Raw genomic sequence first — 23,159 nt, 5'->3', positions numbered from 1 at the left:
ACGTCATTTTCACGTTCTGCTCAATTTACAAATAAGTACTCAAGGTGTATATGTGGGTGTATGTATATAGCAAACATAGCTAACCCCGACAATTTCCGTTCCACTAACTTATTAGGTTGTCTCGGCAAGCTAATGGAAAAAAAACAACATCATATTCAACCGACTTCTCTTCCCCGTGAAACAAACAATTTAATATCAAACATCCAAAATGCATTCAGAAAGAACAGACAAACAATAAATCATTTGGCACGATTTAACTAAATCAGTATACACATATTTAATTTTTGGTACAATGCCATCATATACAGACTGAAACAAGTAAACATCAATGAAACCATAATTATATGGATGTCAGCTCAAATCAAAGTTAACGACACGCTATCCAAAACGTTTAGTATCACTGCGGAGGTATCGCGAGGGTCAGTCCTTTCGCCACTTCTGTACACCATCTTTGTAAATGACATCCCTTTCCCTAAATTATCATTTAGATACCACGCCAAGTATGACATGGCTATCTGAAGCACATCAAGAAACCCTTTAACCACAATTGCTCGAATCCAAAAATCACTAAATTTAATCCTACAATGGTGCAACAAATGGCGAATTGTAATAAATCCAACAATAACATAGTCAATCGGCTTTTCTTCAAAACTACGCAAATACTGATGAAAACCATCCTCATGTTAAGAGACGTAAAAATAAAAAATAACATTAAATTTATTAGAATCACCTTCGGCACATGCTTAACATGGAAGAAGCACGTTAAACACATTCACGCCTCAATTAGCAAGCTTATCAAACTAGCTATCGGTAAACACACTGGCTGCTCACCAGACACAACCCTCAGAATATATAAAACATTTATGTGCCCGTTAATAGAATGTGGTTGCCAGGTAACAAAAAATATGTCGGATAATGACATAAAAAATTCGATCACAACAAAGCGCAGTAAGATTAACCGTAAGGCTTCCAAAATTCACTTCCCAGAGAAAACAACAACAACAAACAACTATATTACATAAAACCACGAACGCGTATCACCATACAATTTATTTTGCAAACAGAAACACAAAAAATAACCAATCATCTATACTTCCTCAAGTTTGAATATTACATTGTTGTATTTTTTTCCTTAATTGCCATGTTTCCATATACAGCCAGGAAATATAGACTGTTCAGCGTCTGTCCTATGAAAGTGAGTTTCCTTTAGTATCTCCGCCACCCCCCCCACCCCCCAACAACAAATTCATTCAAAAGGCAAAGCACCCTTTGATTGGGCTTCCCTAAAAAGGTACTTCCTATGTCGTCGCTTTGAAAAATTGAAAAATATTATATATGATACAAGCTGAAACACCCAACAACAGCAATCATATAACTTGAATATTATTTTATATTATCTCAAAATTACAACAAAGCTTCTTGGTAAACAACATTTAAAGGTTATTTTCCACTTATCAACAAATAACTATTTTGAAGTGATCCCATCCTTGAACGCCCCACATCTCACTGATCATGAGAAAAGTTGGTTGAGGAACAATCGAGTAACTTTCATATTTTGACCTGGAATCTCTTTAGAATATCGAACACTGTCTGAAGCAGTGGTTCCCAACAAGGGGTGCGAGATAACATCTCAGTTGTTTTTTTTGTTTATATTAAGGGTTGGGTTTATGCAACTTTTAGATCGTTGTAATATTTTTTTCTTTTACAAATGTTTCGTTTTTGTTTATATATCATTAAAAACTAATTATAAAAATTTGTTTTGGCCACCTTCACCTTTATTCTTAAATAAATAATTACTGTGAGGGGTGCGAGAACATATTAAATCTTTTAAGGGGTGCGGGGCATAAAAAAGGTTAGAAACCACTGGTATAAAGTATTAACCTGACAGTTTTGTTTGATATTGACTCAATAGGCTGGGAGTAAATAACCCAGAAAACTGAAATAGTTAAGTAAAATTTGATACCTTTATGACAGTTCCCATAGTTCATAGTGTCTGAGACTGGCTTACATATATATATTGAAATAATTATAATACCGATTGGCGTCAACCATGAAATGCAACTAACATAAATTAAACATACTACGCTGAAATTGCATCTCACGTTTACATGCTTTGGTCTTTTCATCTCGTCACAAAGTCATTATCATCAACTTCAACCAGTCAATATGAAGACGACAAAAGCCTTTCAATGCTAAGATTATTGTGCTATCCAATGTAACATCAGTGTTGTTTATCAATAATCCTCAGAGTCAATATTCAACAGTTTCTCGAAGTGAAACAAACTCACGTACGGAGTTGATTTGGTACGGTTGTTTCTGAACGCCACTCTTGGGAAGCTGTTCGTTCATTTGTTTTTTAATTTCGCGCAAAGCAACACGAAGGCTATCTGCGCTAGCAATCACCACCCACCGTCATCTTTTCGGCAACTCTTTTATAAAGGAAGTGGGATTGAACGTAACATTATAACGCCCCCACGGTTGAAAGGGCGAGCACGTTTGGTGTGACGGGGATTCGAACCCGCGACTTTCAGATTACGAATCGAGTGCTCTAACCACCTGGCCATGCCGGACCGTTTTTGGAAGAGCCCACGAACCTCATGTTGTGCTTCTGCAACATTTTTAATTTTTTTTTTTACTGGGGTGTGTGGGGATAGTATGTGTCGGATATCTGTTAGAATTGGTTCGAACCTTCTTATAATATAACCTATTGTAATAGTTACATGTATGTTATGCTTACTGTTACGCACCGTACGCAAGACACGTTACAAAAAACAAAATAATTATCACGTGTTTTATGCACTAAACAACCTAGTTTCTAAGTTAGAAATTCGTTGTTAAAGTTTCGTTTGACAACTTAATACGATCAAGATAATTGTTTGTTTATTTGAATTTCGCGCAAAGCTACACTAGTGCTATCTACGTTAGCTGTCTCTAATCTAGCAATGTAAGACTAGAGGGAAAGCAACTTGCCATCACCACCCACCGCCAACTCTTGGACTACCGTTCTGCGAACGAACAATGAGATTGAGCATTACATTATAACGCTCCCACGGCTGAAAGAGCAGCATGTTTGGTGTGACGGAGATTCGATCCCGCGACCCTTGGATTACGAGTCGAGCGCCTTAATAACCTGGCTATGCCGGGTATTGAACAAGATAATGTTTACTGTCTGGCTGTACTGATTTGATATTTTAAGATACTAATGATATATTGCATGACTTAACAGAAATACAATAGTACCTTTCACGTGGTACAAAATGCTAATCATATTCCCACAACTTTTTTGTTAAAATTCACCCTCGAAATCACTGCTATGTTTTTAAGTACCACGGAATCATCTTGTATTAAAGTGGCATTAATGTAGAAGTATCAAGGTACTAGGATTGTAGGGCTTGATTTTAAGTACCACGGAAACATCTCGTATTAAAGTGGCATTAATATAGAAGTATCAAGGTACTACGATTGCAGGGCTTGATTTTAAGTACCACGGAAACATCTCGTATTAAAGTGGCATTAATGTAGAAGTATCATACACGATTGCAGGGCTTGATTTTAAGTACCACGATCTCGTATTAAAGTGGCATTAATATAGAAGTATCAAGGTACTACGATTGCAGGGCTTGATTTTAAGTACCACGGAAACATCTCGTATTAAAGTGGCATTAATGTAGAAGTATCAAGGTACTACGATTGCATGGCTTGATTTTAAGTACCACGGAAACATCTCGTATTAAAGTGGCATTAATGTAGAAGCATCACGGTACTAGGATTGTAGGGCTTGATTTTAAGTACCACGGAAAGATCTCGTATTAAAGTGGCATTAATATAGAAGTATCAAGGTACTACGATTGCAGGGCTTGATTTTAAGTACCACGGAAACATCTCGTATTAAAGTGGCATTAATGTAGAAGTATCAAGGTACTACGATTGCAGGGCTTGATTTTCAATGAGTCACACGTGGTTTAGTAAACAAAGCGTTCCCAAGTGCACTTACAAAACAAGGAACAGAATTCTTGATGACGAGAAACCCACTTGAAATAAAAATGTATCTTAGAACAGCTAGTATGGATATTAACACTTTTAATGATAAGCAGAGAACAACGTTTCGACCTTTCTAGGTTAGCTTCAGGTTAACAAAGAGAGAGTCGCATGTCTTAGGCACGAGAGTATAAAAGGTACAGGATTGTAGAGGGCGTTGCAGTTGAATATTAGATTAATAATTAGTATAGGTATAAAGGTGTTCCTTCATATTCGTTTAACTTTGGTTTTAGTTATCGTATACTTAGGGCTTCTTTGATTATGCGTTTGCTTATATTCGTTCCCCTCCTTAGTATCTGGGTGTTTTCTATGGTTATGTTGTGTTTGTTTGATTTGCAGTGTTCAAAAACGTGTAAAGATGTTCTTTGAACTGAGTTTCCATTTTTCTGCTTGTTTCTCTAATAAAGATGTGGCAGTTGTTGCACTGTATTTTATGAACAACGTTGGTGTTGTGTTTATCAGTGTAGTTTTTACGTAGCATGGACTTTGGTTTTTCTACCTGGTTTTTGATTAAATTTGGTGTTTACTGGAATGTTGTGTTTTGTTATGTGTTTTTCAAATGTTGGTTATAGTTACATATAGTATGCAGCACTGTAAGGTTTTGCAGTTTGTTGTGTCTTGAGGTTCATTGTTGTTGGTCTAGGAGCGTGCGTATACTTTTTTCACGGTTATTGGAGGAAATCTGTTGATGTTGATGAAGTGTTGTTTTATTTTATTTATTTCATCGTTAATTTTATCAGGTAAACATAGTTTTGTGGCTGTGTTTACTTGGTTTTTTGAGTTTTTATTTTGTTTCATGTTCAGTGTGGGTGATTTTCTGTGGATTTCTGTTTTGAATTGTGTATCGGTTGTAGTGATCTTGAGGTTAAGAGATGCTATTTGATTAGTTTTTCATGTTCACAGGTGAACTTAATACTGGGGTGTGTGGAGTTAACGTGATTTAAAAAAAACAAGCATGTATTCTGTAGATGTGAATCCAGCAATTGTATCAACAACATACCTGTACCAGTAATAGTGGTGGGTGTAAGGTTGAATTGATCGTTTGTGTCATAAAAATGTTGCCTAGAACTGGTGACCCGGGATTCCCCATACTTAAATCATTTATTTGTAAGTAGTTTTGGTTATTGAGCATAAAGCTAGTTTTGGTGGTAGTAAATTCTATAAGGGTTGCTAATTGGTTGCTGGGGATGTGTATTAGTGGGTTGGTGTATTGGATATAAAATTCTAAAGTTATCTAGCAGGCTTCAGTGGTTGGGATTTCTGTGCAGAGGGAGATTACCTCAAAACTGATCATTAATGCTTTATGGTTTATTGATTAATAAAATATTTAAAGTTAGAAGAGTCTTTGTAAAAGGAGCCGGCTGATGTCATATATTTAGAAAAAGCCACGCTATATATTTACCGAGGAAGTAGTTAAATGAGTCAGAATATCTTGTTAAAATATTGGCGAAAAGAATTAAAACTATTTTACTGTTTGTTTTTCAACTTATTAGTTGTCCCTAATTTAGAAGTGATAGACTAGAGAGAAGGCAATAGAACAAATCAATATGACTGTACAGTGTATTCTACTTGTTGCGATACGTACATGTACAGATACATTATTCTGTTTATTTTGTTGTTTTTTTTATAATGGAAGCTGTTTGTCTAACTCGTCCAAACAAAGTAAAACGTATGCGGTTTTATGTTTTATTTTACTTTGGGTATAAGCTATAACGTAGAACAGTCTGGTGCACGATACTTTACTAAAAGTCGTGAGTTCATTTTGCCTTTTTTTCACAAACTTGTCACCCGTAGGCTGTGAGTCGAGCGTTCTAATAACCAGATCATGCCAATTAAAAATATTATAACAAAGTAGGAAAACAAGAATCTCAAAAGCTTGATAAAGTTTGTGAAAAAAAGGCAAAAACAACTCACGACGTTTAGTAAAGTATCGTGCACCAGACTGTTTTACGTTATAGCTTATACCCAAAGTAAAATAAAACATAAAACAGCACACGTCTTACTTTGTTTGGACAAGTTAGACAAACGAACAGCTTCCATTATAAAAAAAACAAAATAAACAGAATAATGTATCTGTACATGTACGTATCGCAACAAGTAGAATACACTGTACAGTCATATTGATTTGTTCTTTTGGTAAGTACATTTGTTGGACAAACAATTCAACTAAAGTCTAATTATAGAAAACAAAACAAAACAGTATTTGTTGAAGTTTATCTCAGATATTTTTGCAAAGATAAACAAGAACAATAATGCTTACAAGTTTAATTGCAAACAAACATTTAAAGTAGAGCCTAATGCCATGAAAAGTCAAAACCGAGAACCAAAATATTTTATTTTTAAATAAAGTGGAAAAGAATTCAACATGATTTGCTTGTTCGTGTTTAGAATTTCACACATGGCTATTTGCGGGTTAAAGTGGCTAACATTTACGAACGAATGCAACGCGTAACCGCTACGCAATTCCAATGCCAGGATTTTAAATGTAATTGAGGGCTAGAATTCTTTTACACTTGGTGTCTGTGACTTGTTGGCGATAAATGCAAACAATAAAAGAACAGCACATAACTCACTTGTTTTAGAATAATATATTTAAAACAATTCAAACGTATGTACACAAATTCTTTACACTATAGGTTTATTTGACTGAAGATAAGCACAAAAGCTGCATAATGTGCTATCTGTGCTATATCCACCATAGGTGTCAAAAACTGGTTTTTAGCGTTGTAATTCTGCATAAATTGGACATGCTGCTGTGCCACGGACGAGGGGGGGTTACACTACAAGAAATCACAATTTTATCTAAAACTCTGAATAATTTTATTTTCTTGTTAAAAGTCCACTTAGGTTGCTTTAATTACTTTAGAATCCAACTGACAAGACGAATTATTTTTCTCTACTCTTATCACGATAGTATCAATCAATAATTCAGTTCCTTTACCCCGTACGTTACCACATTTCTATCCTGGACATTAAATAATTGTATTATTTTCGTCAAAGTACACACAGACGAGTTTAATTACTTTGGAATACCCTTTGAAAAGACAAATTATTTTCCTTATCTGTATCAAACAGCGAAACTTTCTTTAAAATATTGCCGATTTAGGCTAACCAATCACATGCCGGCTGACTCCATGTTTTTTTTTTGACTGAGCTTTTACTTTTACTTTATTAACTTGCTCTCGCTCAGTCACCAATATATATTTATCATGCCCAACTGAGGCCTGGGATTTTCTATAACCTACCCAAGCGACACTATAATGTTTCACTATTTAGTTAAGACAGCGAGAAAAACACAAAAGATTCGAGTAACGTGACGTCAACAATTTTAGTAAAGCCTGGACAACAATGCAATTGTAAACACAAAGTACGATTCGTACAGAATTACGTTACACAAAAAAACTTCACACCTAACACTTTTAAAACAATCAATCTTCTACATAGTTGTCATGAAACTAAACGGTCGTTAGATATTAAATCACAAGGTAAACTAAATAATAACACCTATATTAAACAATCTCGTATATCCAACACCCAACATGGCCAATTCTGACACCAATATAAATAAAAACTGTTCGCATCACTGCTTTAACCTGTAAGAAGGTATCTTTATACCAGATCTCATGTAAATTGATTGACATTAACAATAGTTCATGAAAATCCTAAGTTATGCTTTCCTTAGTGAAAAATTGAGCAAAAGATAGAAATTCCAAAATTGTCTACGTTTCGAGCCTGTAAAAAACAAAGAATATCTTTGTACCAAATCTCATGTAAATTGGTCAAAATACGGCGGGTGATAATTGTCAAAAACTTAAAATTATATTTTTGTAGCATCTTAACCCCTATAACTGCTAGAAACGAGCAAGCATATCACTTTTCTTTGTTAATGTGGAGGACCTGTAGAAATGTATCTTTGTACCAAATCCCATGTAAGTTAGGTTAAAATACAGCCAAGTAAATAACCAAAAACTCCAAAGTGATGCTTTATCGTAACCTCTGACCTCCCAAAGAGACTCAAATAGGGCAAATATAACTTTTTGTAAGTCACTGTGTTGAGCGCATGTAGTTGTTGTTGTTGTTTTGAATTAAGCACAAAGCTACACAATGGGCTATCTGTGCTCTGCCCACCACGGGTATCGAAACCCGGTTTTTAACGTTGTAAGTCCACAGACATACCGCTGAATCACTTCATCTTGACTTTATATACAAAACATGAGCCAGTGTTGAATCCAAACCTAACCACTGAAGGAGGAGGTAAATTCAAAGTCAAATTATACAAAATGGAAAACATTACACTTCAAATAGAATTTTTTATTATTATTTTTACACAGGGGAACTCCCTCTCTGTATATCCTCCTAAATTAAACACGGACAGGAACCCAAGATATAGATTTTGGGATTGTTTTACCTTGTACCACATAAAATACATAAAAGGTCTAAATGATAAAAAAAAGTGCCTGAGCGTATTTGACCAAGTTTAAGTATAGTCCTCAGAGAAATGAAGGAATGGTAATCGATCGGATAATTGTTTGGAAAAAGAAGAAAGGAGAAACAATTGAAGAGCAGTATACCTCACCTCGGAGACATAACAAGCAGTTAACTTGGAGCCTGCACCATAAGGAATCTAACTGTTTATTTCACACATTTTTGTAAACAAAGTTTATACGTACTAGCCTTTTTCAAATTTTGAACTGATAAATTAAAAAAAATTACACCAGCTTATAGCTGACAAGATTTCCTTCGTAATAAACTGTACAGAAATGGCTAACCTCTCTATATACAGTTTGCTGTGTAAATCTTTAATGGAGAAAATGTCCACTCCCTCCCCCCAGAATCAACACTTAGACTTTGTATAATTCTTGAAAAACTTATAAAAATTATTTTGTTAAAATATATTATGAGGTTCTAGCCCATAGCAGCATGAATTATTTAAGTGTTCGAGCACTGCATTTTTATTCTCAGGAGGCGTAAAAACCTATTTTCTATGAGGGGGGTTCAATCTATAAAAATAGGGTCTATTAAAAGTATGTATGATAAACTAAAGCTATTCCCAGGAATATAAGATGCACAAGGTATTTGAAAAATGGTATTAATAGAAGTGTGGTGTAAAATGAATACTGTAAATAATGTGCACTTTGATGGAAAAATAATATTTTTTTTATTTTTTTTTTAAAGAATTGTGAAAGTGCAACAAAGTTTAAACGCCTCTTGAAGAATCTACTATCCAAGTTCAGTCTTAGCAACACAAGATAAAAAGAAACCTACTGGAAACGTTACATTTAAAGAAACGGATATACCATACTATATTACGTTCTATTAACAATTTATTATGCGTGGTCTTGAGAGAAATAAATGGTGATCTGAGAAGGCTTAAAAGAAACACTTGTGAATAGATGTTTAGCTTTAGACTTTAGACTAAAATAACTGTAACACGTACATGCATATATATTATCTACTCAGACGAAACAGAAATAAACAATCATACATAAAGAAAAGGAAAAAAGAACCAAGCTTTTCCTGCCACACCTTTAGATGATGTTCGAGATGTTGAAAATTAGTCCTTCAGCTCGAAATAATGCCTACACTATTTTTTAAGCTATGATAACAAGTGCTTTGATGATTTTTGACCTTTGAGTAACCTAGAAATAACAACAGACGTTAATCTGAGTTTCGTACTCAGTGCACAGCTGCAGAGTAAATTCTTTTAAGCCTCACTAGTCAGCTGCTAAAATGAATAGGATAACATTCTGATTAATAAAGTGAAACATAACTCGTGTAGTTACACAGATACAAACAAACAAAATGCAACTCTGCATGACAGCTATTTCTAGAGTATGTCAAGGTGAAATACTTCCCCCTCACCCCCCATTCCTTTTCTCTCGCTCTAAGGACCATTTCGTCTTGGCTATATTCCATACTATTTCAACATGCACTGAAGCGAACATTGCACTGAGTCAATGCCACTGTGAACAACCTCGCTGCTTAATATAAACGTCTCGAAACTAACTTTGTTGCCTTGGCTTTTATAATCACAGATGCTCTTGCCACGGAGATCTATTCGAAGCCTTGACAAAAACTTAACAGGAGGGCGAATGGGTGTAGAACGTGTCATTTAGTGTATTCACGTAGGTGGGTATATTTTTGAATGGATACGTTCTCTCTTTTTTTAATATACATGTTAAATAAAAGTATTCGTGCGACCGGTGTAGCAGCAATGTCATATAATTTACACTCAACAATATATGAACAGGATATATATATATATATATATATATATATATATATGTGTGTAAAATAACAGAAAATAATTTGTGTCTTATAATACGAAGAATGAGAAACATGAAATATATATTTAAAGCAAATATGCACTGCAAGCAAAAACGTTAAAAAACCATTGTTTTACTGTTCCTGTCACTAACCAGTTACAACCAAATCCAACTGTTGCACGTTTCTCACGTTTAAATATGTACTGAGCAGCGAAACTCCAAGGTCACGGCCTCGTTTTGAATAAACGCCTGTAAAAGCGTTCGTACCGTACGACAGGAGTGTAATGCAAATAAGGAGGATAGATTACTTACATTTGATGGTCTAAAACTATTTTTTTTACTTACAATAAAAAATTAAAATTTAAGTGAATATTTACTTGTAGGCCATTATATATACACACACACATTATTTATATGTCAGAAATAAGGTAAACACTGTCATTATGAGATTAAATCAACTAAACATTTGGAGTAAGTAATTTATTTTTCAGTTTTTTAATGGACAAGCTTTTCGATCAATTACTTAAGACTTCTACAGATGCGAGACGTTTATTAAACAGCTAAACTAAACATCTCGCACCTGTTGAAGACTAAAATAATTGACCCCAAAACTCGACAATTAAAAATCCAAACAAATCATGGTGATAGTTCAAGTAAATTACATAATACTCACGTTAGAAGCCTGAAAAGTTACTCAATTCAATGTTGTTCCTGTTATTTTTATCGAAAATTATATTCATCCAAGAAAATACTTCTGAAACGAGAACAATGTAGGGAGAAATAAAAACCTCAAAATAGTATTTACATATACCATTCACCAAGAAAAAAATATGTATTTTTATTCACTTGTCCAACTTTTAAGACAGTAAAAGGATTTCATAATGTTGATGAATCTGCATATTTCATACTTAACAGTGAGAATTATAACACTGTGAGACACAAGTATAGTTTTAGGCAAGGTAGAAACCGCCTTTTATTTTTCAATTTATTTGAAAATTTTATTTTTCAAATTAAGTGGTTGCCCTGTGGAAAGTTGCCTTCGGATGTTGTGGACATAGTAAATTTGAGTGAGTTTAAACGAAAGCTAGCACTAATTTTTATTTATTTATTTATTTAATAATTTTAATTTGACTGAGAAAAGGACAGACGAGATGGACCAACAGGTCCCTTGTTGTCTTTAAATATTATGTTATATTCTAAAGTTAAAAATTAAAAATTTTATGTCGTCTTACAGCTAATTATTCAATAGCTTCAATATCGTATTTAACAACATTTTAAACATATCATTATATAAGCTCACATGTTGTACTTACACCAATTTCTAGTAGTGGATCTCTTTGTATGACTAGTAATTGTTAAAGTACAGTGGTTGATATGGCTATAAACTTTGTTGTGTAATTATGCAAAACAAATATTATGATATATTATCTACAAAATAGGTGTCAGTATTATTCGTGTCGGTGGCTTCCTGCATAAAACTGAAACTACAGTTCAGGTTACTATTAAGAGGGGTATGTAAGAAATAAGGGTAGGATAGGAATTAAATTTCAGTGATGACGAAAAACCCACTTGTAGAGAAAAATGTATCTGTAAAAACAGCTGGTTTGGGTTGAGAACATTTTATGTAGAGGAGCACCACGGTACATTCCAACCTTAGAAATTAAAACATGTTTAGAAGACCAAGCCAGGAGACTTGTGATACTTTCCACAGAATACAAAAACAACCAACAGAAAGAAGACAACTTCGACAATTTTATTGACATCCAACAGCCAAACTTCCCAGAAAAAGTTAAAAATTTATATTTTCCAGAAACACCTAAAAACAACATCTCAAACGATTTTTTAAAGAAGTTTCTAACAAAATCATCAATATAATTTCACAAAACAGAAAACTTAAAAAAAACAATCTTACAAAAAGAGACATTAATTCCATTAAAAACCTAAAACAAGACAAAAACATAAAAATTCTAAAACCAGATAAAGGAAACGCTATAGTCATAATGAACACGAATGAATACATCCAAAAAATGAAGAGCATCCTATCAGACACTAACAAATTTAAACTAATACACACAAATCTAACAAAGACACGCGAAGCGCAACTAAACAAAATACTACTAAAATGAAAAAAAACAACACAATTTCACAAACACTATTCCTACCTACGCAAGACCGACTCACGCACAACACAAATATACGGCATTCCAAACCTCATAAACCAGATTGTCCATTACGACCAATAATGTGAACAGGAAGAAAGCAATCAAATATTATTTCTTAACCTCAAAATTACAAGAACCGATACGTAATTTGAAACAGGAGTCCAGCGAAAAATCACCCATACTGGACTATACATTCTTTGGGGCTCAGCATATAAAACGAAACTAAAACTCAACATACAAAGAAACCAAATAAACACATACATAAAACTATGCTCACCAGCTAAAATTAACGATGAATTAGACAAAAAACAATATTTCATCAACATCAACAAGTTTCCTCCACAAACCGTAGAAAACATTATACGCACACACCTAGACAAAAAGCAAAATAGACCAACAAAAGTAAATATATCTCACGAATAAAAAAATCACGAAACCAAACACTGCTGCATACCATATATTTCCAACATCAGCATAAAAATAACCAACATTTGGCAAAAACTAGTAACAAAATATGACATTCCCGTTAATACCAAATTTATTCAAAAACCAGGTACAAAACTTAGGTCTATACTATGTAAAAACTACACTGACAAACAGCACACCAACATTATTTATAAAATACAAATTTGATAATTGCCACGACTTCTATATTGGAGAAACAAGTAAAAAAATGGAAACCAGATTCAAAGAACACAAAAGTCACCTTAACACGTTTTCGAACACTAGAAATCAAATAAACACAACATAATCATAGAAAACACCCAAATACTAAATAAAGAAACAAACATAAACAAACGCAAAATTAAAGAAGCCTTACTTATACAACGACTCAAGCCCAAAATAAACCAATACAAATGAACACCTTTATACCTATATTAAAAATAATATAATAAATAATAATAATAAAATAAATAATATAAAATAATATATTCAAACATCTAGCACGCCCTCTACATTCCGACACTCAATTACACAACCCTCTTCAAACGTGTGGTCAGCTATCGGTCAGTAACCCTTTCTTTCTTTGTGAAGCTAACAATGACCGAAGAAGGTCGAAACGTTGTTCGCTTCTCTACATAGTGTTTTTTCTATCCATATCAGCTGTTTTTACATATATAGGAATTAAATTTATTGTATTAATTGAGTTACTCTTTACATAATACGAATTAAACAAAATCAACTATATTAAAACAAACTACCCAGCCTAAAGTTACGAAAGTTATTAACACTAAGATATCTTAAGAATTTGAATGCCATCATACAAAAAAATCAGTTTTAACTTATTTTTGAAATAAAAAAAATCATATTACCAGTTTTAAATTGATAGGATGGTTCACTAATGTAAAACAAAATAATGACAAAAAAAGACCTGCAAATTAGTATATTACAGAGAAACTACATAAGCTGCTATGATAATATTGTCAATATATGGCTTTACCACACAACCACGCTAATCCTTGGGTCAGTGTGGCCAAAATATCCCGTCAGCTTACAACCTGCTTCAGTTGCAAGGCTAAAGAATTACGCATAATATGCCGTTAACAAATAAGTCAAGGTTAAGTGACTAGAATTCTGCTGAGTTGCAGAAAATATTTTGGGACTTGGCTGCTGCATTCATTAGTCTCATTCAAACTTGGCTGCTTTCAATAACCTCCATGTTTTTATCTGGTATCGTTTTAAGTAGTCCATTGATATTTGTCTGCTTGGTAACTACTACTTTCACAGGTCTCATTACGATTTTTCAGTTTTCAATAGTCTCACTGAACTTGGGTCTTTTTTAATTTTGTCACTGTGGCAAAGCTATTTGTTTAATGTCTCGTCATTGGAAGACTTTTCACTGGATTTGGCCATTTTCAGTTTTATCACTTGTCGTGATCGCTTTAATTCTTCAAGCTAAGATAACGTTCTACTTCATCTTGTCACACTGAGTTAGACATCCCCAAACAGTGTTAGTTATTTCTGCCTGTTTCGAACGGTAAGTAATACTATACCTGGTGGACTACTGCAAATAAGCTACTCTAGACATCCCCACAGTGTTAGATGAACAGTAAGTAATACCCTGGTGGAACAAATCTAAGATGAACCGTGATATATAAAGAGGAAAACCTTGAGTACAGGAGCAGTAAAAAAGATTTAGATTGATTTTATTTATCAGATCTAGCTTCTATTAATTAATCCAAGACTATTGCTGATGGACAGAAACCATCAATGAAAATTAAAGGAGGGTTGCGAGTTAGTTATTTGTAATTGTACTTTCTACAAACAGATGGATACCATAAAAAGACAGCTCACCTTACGATGTGTAAAGAGTCATATCAAATGACCTTTAATGTTATGTCTCCTACCAACTACAAGTTAAAAACTAGAAGCATTGAACCACTGAAGTTAAGTCTTCATAGTTTATTCTAGAAACATATTTAAAGAGTTCAGATGAAGGATTGATGACTGACGAATTCTTCACAGTTTTTCTCAGTTACCATAGAATATGAAAGAAGTAAGGTCATTGAAGTTTTATCTCCAAGATCTAGTCTTCCACCAATCAAGACCAACCATCAATTAATGTCAACGACTACAAAAGAAGGCATCCAGTTTTATCTCTATAATTCTGAATCATCATTCAAAGTTGGTGCAGCGACCCGTTTGGGCTAAGCCATGTTAATACAAATGAAAGATCCATCTTTTGTCTGCTTCATGTCAAATACCAGAAGGCCTTTCGTTAAAAATGAACAGTCATCAGTTCGGCTGGACCTATTGCAGTCAAATACAGATATGAAATACCTTTTGCAGTCAGCTGGTGAAGCAATGGCTTTTTAAGCTTAACGAACTTGTTTGGGATCACACTTGACTGCATTCCTTTAAATATACTTTCTAGATATTTCACTATTTAGATTTTACTAACATTTTTATTATTTACGTTAAATATGAAGAGGAAATATTCGTTTAACCAGTTCCACAGCAAATCTATGGTTTCAACCATGAGTGCCACATAGCAGCAAATAAAAAAAGAAGCTGAATACATCAAAAATAAGTTGCAACAATTGTACAACCATACAATGGCAGTATCCACCACACACCTAGGAGAAAAATATATTTTAATATTAACATAACAATGTTAGGGACAACAAGGAACCTATTGATTCATCACGGTTGTCTCGTCCTCTACTCTAAAAACTATCAAATAAATAATTTAAGAAAAATAAAAATCTGAAACTGAGCCCTTATCGTTCATATAGTTATTATGTTTTTTAATTAAAACTACTCTAATGTACTGCCTTAACAACATCCGACAGCAACCCATTCCACACGCCCATCACCTTCTTAGAAAAAACAAAACTGCACTCCCATCCTGCCAATATTTATATTTGTATCTTGTAGTCCTACTATTCTCGTTATTAAATATGGAAACTGCTATGCATCAACACTATCAACTCCCATTACAATCTTAAACACCCCGATTAGATTTTCTCTAACTCTTCTCAATAGAAAATAATTTCATAATCTTTCCTTATATGATAATCCCTCCATCCTATGCAGGCACTGTTCTAGTAACTCTCCTGTGAATCTTTTTCAACAATTTAGTGTCCTTCCTCATGCAAACAGCCTAAGATTGAGCACAAAACCTTAAATGTATACGGATGTGTACTAAGATTTATATTATCAAAACGCATAGAGAGAACTTGGGAAATAAATGCAAATAAAAATAGCTATCAAAATCTTTCGACAGACTACTGTTTGTCGAGAAATAGGAAACTGAAAACGTGCGTCAGTTCATCACTGAGGGATTGTTATGTATGCCAACTTAGTAAATAAATAATTGCGAGTATAATACCACCAAATAGTATATTATACCAGAGTGATAATTTAAATTCATTTTGATCAACTATAAATATTCAATATATGGTCAATTTGCATTATGAAATATAGATGTGTGTGAGCTTTGAATCATGAAAATAGTGAAGTAAATCTCCTGCAAGGAATAATTACATTTAGGAATTTAAAACAGGAGTTAACCAGAGTTAACAAAATTTATCGATGAATTATAATTCACGTAAATACAACAAGCAACTGGGGCTCCACTGCAGGAAAGAAAAATGTCCCGATTTAACAAGTAAAATTACAGTGATTTATAACACAAAATACTTCAATATATATAACACAAAACCGCTGGGACGTGAATGTTACCATTACAGTTAAATCAAATAACCAAATTATTTCTAAAAGCACAAAGCCCAACATCTAAAGCTACCTTTATTCAGAATGGTTAAAAATATCCCCAGAAGTTACATAAAGAAAAAAAAAATGGCGGACTAGCATGGTTTGGTAGTTACAGCGCTCAACTCACAATTTGCCGGTCATGAGTTTGAATCCCGTCATCAAACGTATTTGTCCTTCGAGTTATTGGGAGATTTATAATGTGACAATCAATTCCACACTTCTAAATTATGACGACCAGCGCAGATAGTACTCGAGTAGAAATTAAACTAAAAAACAATATACATATATATTTATATAGTGAGGACTCCAGGAATTAAACTCAGAAATTATCAAGCGAATTGGCAAGGCAAATCAACAACAGTGAATTATAACTTTCTTTCTTCTTTTTTTATAGAATTGTCCCTCGGTGGTACAGCGGTAAGTTTACGGGCTTACAATACTTAAATCCTGATTACGGTTCCCAGCTGAGCATACAGCAGATAACCCAATGTGGCTTTTTTCTAAAACATTCAAACAAACTTTTTAGAATCCACAAGTTAACATGCCCAAAATGTATTAGAATAAATAACTTCTGAAACCTAACCCTAGCCATAGCAGACTATTCAATTTATGATTGACAGACACGTGTAGTTCTCCGACATAACACTATCTAGTTATCAGTGGCCGGAATGTCAAAGGGTGCCCGCCCAACTCTATAGCTTAAACTATATTCAATTAAGCCGAATTAAACTATAAAAGCCAAATGTTAAGGTTTAAGGCACTTCAGAGGCGTAGCCAAGGGGGCCTGGGCTCCCTGAAAAGTTGTGGTATATTTACCATTTTTAATTTTTCAGCTTTTATATATAATCAACTGTTTTGTACCATCTAATAAAAAAAAATTAAGTAAATGACATCAGGCTTGTTACTGTTACCCAGGTAGAGATATCAATGTTTATCAACATTTCTTTGTTTCCCATGGTATTAAGTGCAAGGGATATCACAGTTTTGGCATTCTAAGTCCCCACACTGTACAGATTTTAATCTGAGCGTAAGAATATTTTACGCTGAAGGTATGATGTTTCATACCCTCACCAGAACTGATTAATTTTCGGTGGCATCATATTATTTATGAAATGCCCATGTTGAAATGTTGATTGAAGGTTCAACGCAACTTTACATCGGAGTGGCTGTCATGTGACTTGCCGATTTACACATTCCAAAATCATTTGAATATAACATAGTCAACCCTTTACATTCATATATTTTATCACCATTTAACGAAAAGTTGCCTAAGCAAACTGACTATGTGATAAAAATACAAATAGTGGCGCCGATAATAAATAAATACGGTTAATGTGCAAATATACAGTTAAGAACAGACAAGAAATCAAATAACAACTTAGTCTGTAGGAATTCTATATTAACAACAAAAACGAAAAATGTTTTGAGTCACGCCATAAGATTCTAAAGAACTAAAAACTACATTGTATTGATTTCCCCTAAGTTTCACCAGATAATGTTTAAACTGCCAATGTTTCGCATTGTTCCCTAGTGTATGTTTTTATATAATATGGTTCCCTTTGCTTAAGTAACGCGCAGGTACTGAATTTTATGTATTATTTTCAATGCCATTGTGTGTAAACCTCAATTAACTAATGTGCAGGCCAATGTAATGAGAAATGCTTTGCTTATAGAATAAAAGCAGCGCCCTCTGATATAGGATTCGAGAATTAAATGAAATTTCATGTAATATGTATGTTCTTCGGTACCGCGCGTAGTTCAAGGGCCATAATCTCGTAAAACCGGTTTAGCAAGTCTATCACAACAGTTGGCAGGTTGGACAAGTGAGAGAAGCTTCTAACTTCTTATACAAGGTCAATACGTAACTCAGCATTCCTCAAACGAAGCTGTCGTGCTGACACTCAACTATAACGACGAGTTGACGTAACGAAAAGTAGTAAATTTTTTTAAACTGTTACCCTTCAGGGTTTTCCCAGTTTTACATTTACCTTATTTGGTTTAAACCAGTTGATGTTATTTGTTAAACAGGTATCGAAAAAAAATCGTTAACAACCTTAAGGTAAAGTTAACACGATCTATTTTTTTACAAAATACGGATTTGTTCGTTAAACATATCGTAAAGTTACTACAACATTAAAACTGTTTACTTAACATAAAGTCGCATAAGTTAGGGCTTATAGTTTAACTGTTCAGCAGTTGTAATGGCTAATTAGAAGTTACTGGGCTCATTGCCAACTGCTGGTCCTCTCATACATCTATGGATTCCTCTTTTTTTCTGCAGGCCTTTTTTATGTACTTTTTTAATTTTAGAAAAATGCAAATCTCTTAAACCCCTTCCAATGACCGCCATTTGCATACATGATTTATATTCTAAAATCATTTAAATACAACATACTCAATTCTCTGCATTGATTTGTTTCATCATTATTTGACAAAAAAGCAAACAAAATTCCAAAGCACACTGACTATTTGATATATAACTCTATAAATTAAAAACATACACCTGATATTGTTAATAGGCCAACTGATACAAAAAACGTATAAAACATGAATGCCCAATGACATCAGGATAATCACCTGAGTTTGTATCATACAATCCAAATAAAACAAACAGAACACAATATAACAATTGTTGTATAATATTGCCAAACAACCTACTAAAATTCTGTTCTGATACACAAATACAACTATACAACAAATAAATTATCTTAGTTTTTAACAGTATTTAGTATTTATTTAGATTTCCAAGAGACAACTGAGATTCCTTTCACACCTCATTCTTATATCTTTTTGTCTTATTAATAACATGGTCTGGAAATATATATTAATAAGATAATGAGAATGGGACACTTTGTATGTATGGTATAAAGATTGATACATATTATAAAGATGTATATGTTTAAAGTGCACTTACTAAGCAAACAAAAATAATACTGTGTATTGAGAACCATCTGCAGTTATTATGTCATCCACATTTTACCATAATTGCAAACTTTAATCTGACATAAATAAAATTTCCAAACACTTGATATCTTCAACAGTTTTATGCAAAGTGTTTTTATCACATTTACTGTGGCACTTGTTTATAGAGTGGCTAGTAATCTGGAAATATATTTATCTTTCTTTTCAATGATTGTGAAGTAAAACTATATTTATTGTATTTCTGCAATAGTTACAAAAATAATTATACCCAAGAAAAATACATAAAGAAGTCAGATTTGTATTTAGGTCTCCTTTATGCATGCATTAACTGTCATGTATATTTGCTTTTGAAGCAAAGAACAAAACATTTTAAATGAAAACAAAAGAAACTTGCATTAGCATTTATATATTCTGTCTGCATGCATAAGTTTTTAAAACAATTTATTAGTTTGAGCAACTTTAAAGACATACATATATGACTGAAACTAATAAACTGTTTACTGTAATATATCTTGTTTCACATGAAGCATCTAGTTAATTTCATGTAACTGTTTTGAAATAACACTTGTGAAGAAAAACTGTTAACATGATTTTTAAAGTTTATCTAAAATGGTATATAACTACTTTCCTGCTTGGTTGAAAGACAAAATTTTTAAACTATTTATTACATTTTAAAATTTCATTTTATGCTAGTGATATGTCAAAATAAATATCATAAAGAAATCTAAGAATTACTTAAATGATTCTTTAAGGATTAATAACAGTCTTAACTTTTGGTTTTTATTCTGAAAAAACAACAACAACAAAAGTTCAAATTTCAGAAAATGAATAACAAAAAAATATTGTAAACTTAGTGTTACAGAAACTTAACAAAAGTTATTTATATTTCTAATGAGACAATATGAAGATTCCTTTTACACCTTATTGTTGTATCTTTTTTGGATTACTAACATAACTCTGAAAAAAATGTTCTTTTCACACTTGGGATACAATACTGAAAAGGATCCTTTCATATTACTGATAGGATCCAAATCAACTACTTTATATTGATGATAAATTAATAATAAAAACTTAAATAATTCATACTTAATGATGTACCTGAAAAATAAAACAGTTTTTGACAAGAGATGGCACTCTAAACATGCAATTTTAAACTTGCATGTGAGAGTCATATGACAAGTTTAGACAACTGATACAACCTCAGAAAATGAATACCTTTACACTAGTGACAAGACCTTGAAGAAAAACTGTATAAACTAGCACAACTTTCAAAACTACCATTTAAACTAGTTAAAGGAATGAAAAAATTTAATACAAATTAGTAAAAATCCTCAGAAAAACATCAGTTCAAACCAGTGATAGAACTTTATATATCAGAATGATCACCTGAATAGTATTATACTTCCAAGAATAATCTATTTGGACTAATGAAATATACAGAAATTACCTCGTATGTTAATATTAAATTATTGAGCTAACCTGATCCTACATAAAGCTTTTTGAAGGATTCTTTGTTGCTTCATGGTCTCAGAAACAAAAATGTATGCATGCCTTTAAGAGGTTCAACTACTAAAGTGTTACAACTTATAATTTTCAAAAATCAAACATTTAACATGCATAAATATGTTTATCCAGCAAATCATGAACAATGAGCAGAATGCATTTTATCTCAACACTTTTGTTTATAATACATTTATTTCTTGAGGCATATATATATATTCTTGCTTTAAAATGTCAGGTGTATATTCTGCAACATTATTTCTGTAAAATATGAAAAAAATATCTGTCATCAGTACAAACTACCTAATTTGACAAGTTTCTCTAATAATCAGAATGTCACAGTAAGTGAAGGTTAAAATAAAAAAAAACATGACCCTTAGATTTTTAGTAGTATATCTTTACATATATGCTTGAGATTTTATATTTTTTTACTAGAATCAAGAAAGAATAATTTCTTTTAAATATACATGGGTAAATTATGATCTATAATTTCAACAATGTATATTGAGACCAAAAACACACTGCTTTCTAAGATATAACAGAATGAAGGGATGCTTATACCACATAACATGCTTTGAAAACTTGTATAACATTAAGAAAAAGACAGGATTGTTTAATTTTGTTGCTTTTATTTTGCAAGTTAAGTAAATAATTTTATAGTGTATCAACATTCCTTAAATATTCTCTTGATTTTTTAATTATTTAAAACAAATATTTAACAAGTAATTTCCCTATATGTATACAGTTTCTTTTGTGCTGAACACTAAAAGAAATCTGTACAATTTTTCAGTTTTTGAATGGAAACTATGGTTTTACAAACACTATATATATATATATGTAAATGTAGTTGTAGTCCTATAGTATATTTCTTTTACATTTACGTCTCACAATTCTAAAACTTAAATGGATGTCTTGGAAGTTGAATAAGATAAATATAAGGAATTTTCTCTTTTCTCTAAATACACACCAACTTTTAATTTTTATGAACTCTTTCTTCAGTTAAACTAAAAAAGAAAATTATACACTTCTTTAACTGATATTGTTGATTGTTTTTACTTATGATTCATATATCGTTTCAGTGCTTCATCACACCAAACTTTGGCTTCCAGTTAAATATATGCCCAAACAATCCGACCACAAAAAATATCTATAACTACAATAGTTAAGGTTTTGAAAGTTAGGTAAGTTCAAATGCACTAATTTCAATTATAACCTATTAACTAATAGTAATGCAGCAATTAACTATTGTGAATACGATCTAATCGGAGCCAATTATATTTTTTTTTTATTTTAGGCTTTAAGTCTATTCATCTAGATCTAACATCGTAATGGTAAATTGTTACTCGTTAGTTAAACTTAAAAACAGTATTAATTAGCAATAATATTAAATTTTTGAAACGAATTTGGTAATTAATACAACAAAAGTAAAGTATTATCGACGTTTTATTTTTCCTTCACATTATCATTCGGTGTAAAGTGTATTTATTTATTTATACGAGATAAGCCTAAATGTATGATCATTCTTTCATCTTCTTATTAATGTTTCGATCTGTCTAGCATTATGAGTGTAAAAGACTGTTAGCGCCATCGCGCCGGTGGATAGGAAATCACGTTATCAGCTTTATAACTGGCGGTCACTGAACCGCAACGTAGAACCGTTCTCAGGTGTTTAATTTTCGTTATAAAATTTGGAAGAAAATGTATTCAAAATGCATTACCTCCATCTTTTGCCTCCATTTCCTGTGCATTAGATTCCTTATGATATGAAGTCAAAAACACCTTATGACCTGAGGTTAAACAACACCTCACAAGCGCAGCAATCTGTTCGACCTCTGCATTTAATAACAAAAAAGGTTGTCTGCTCGAACATGAAAGCTTCTAATTGCGCGCCATCTAGAGGAAATATTTAGTAATCGGAGGACGATTTTGTTATTTAAATGTCACACTTCAGGCATGGAGGTGCTTTTCTGGTTTAAATATTAATAGATGTGTGAAAGTTTATTTTTTATTTATACTTAATAATTATGTGATTTTCAGATAAATAATTGACGTG

The 23,159-nt window shown here is 32.6% G+C and overlaps 1 protein-coding gene across 1 annotated transcript in view; it reads right to left on the bottom strand.

Annotated features, from left to right (window-relative positions):
• Positions 1 to 22,947, bottom strand: part of LOC143252235 (retinoic acid receptor RXR-alpha-B-like) — a 94,312-nt gene extending 71,365 nt beyond the window's left edge. Inside the window, exon 1 of the mRNA XM_076504067.1 lies at positions 22,825 to 22,947. Within this exon, the coding sequence (XP_076360182.1) occupies positions 22,825 to 22,843 (19 nt within the window). The 5' untranslated portion in view covers positions 22,844 to 22,947. The remainder of the gene's footprint in view (positions 1 to 22,824) is intronic.
• Between the last annotated feature and the right edge of the window lie 212 nt (positions 22,948 to 23,159).

Source organism: Tachypleus tridentatus, chromosome 6, assembly GCF_004210375.1.
Source record: "Tachypleus tridentatus isolate NWPU-2018 chromosome 6, ASM421037v1, whole genome shotgun sequence".
Taxonomy (NCBI): Eukaryota; Metazoa; Arthropoda; class Merostomata; order Xiphosura; family Limulidae; genus Tachypleus; species Tachypleus tridentatus.
Note: the sequence above shows the minus strand (reverse complement) of the source record. Positions and strands in the feature narration are given on the sequence as shown.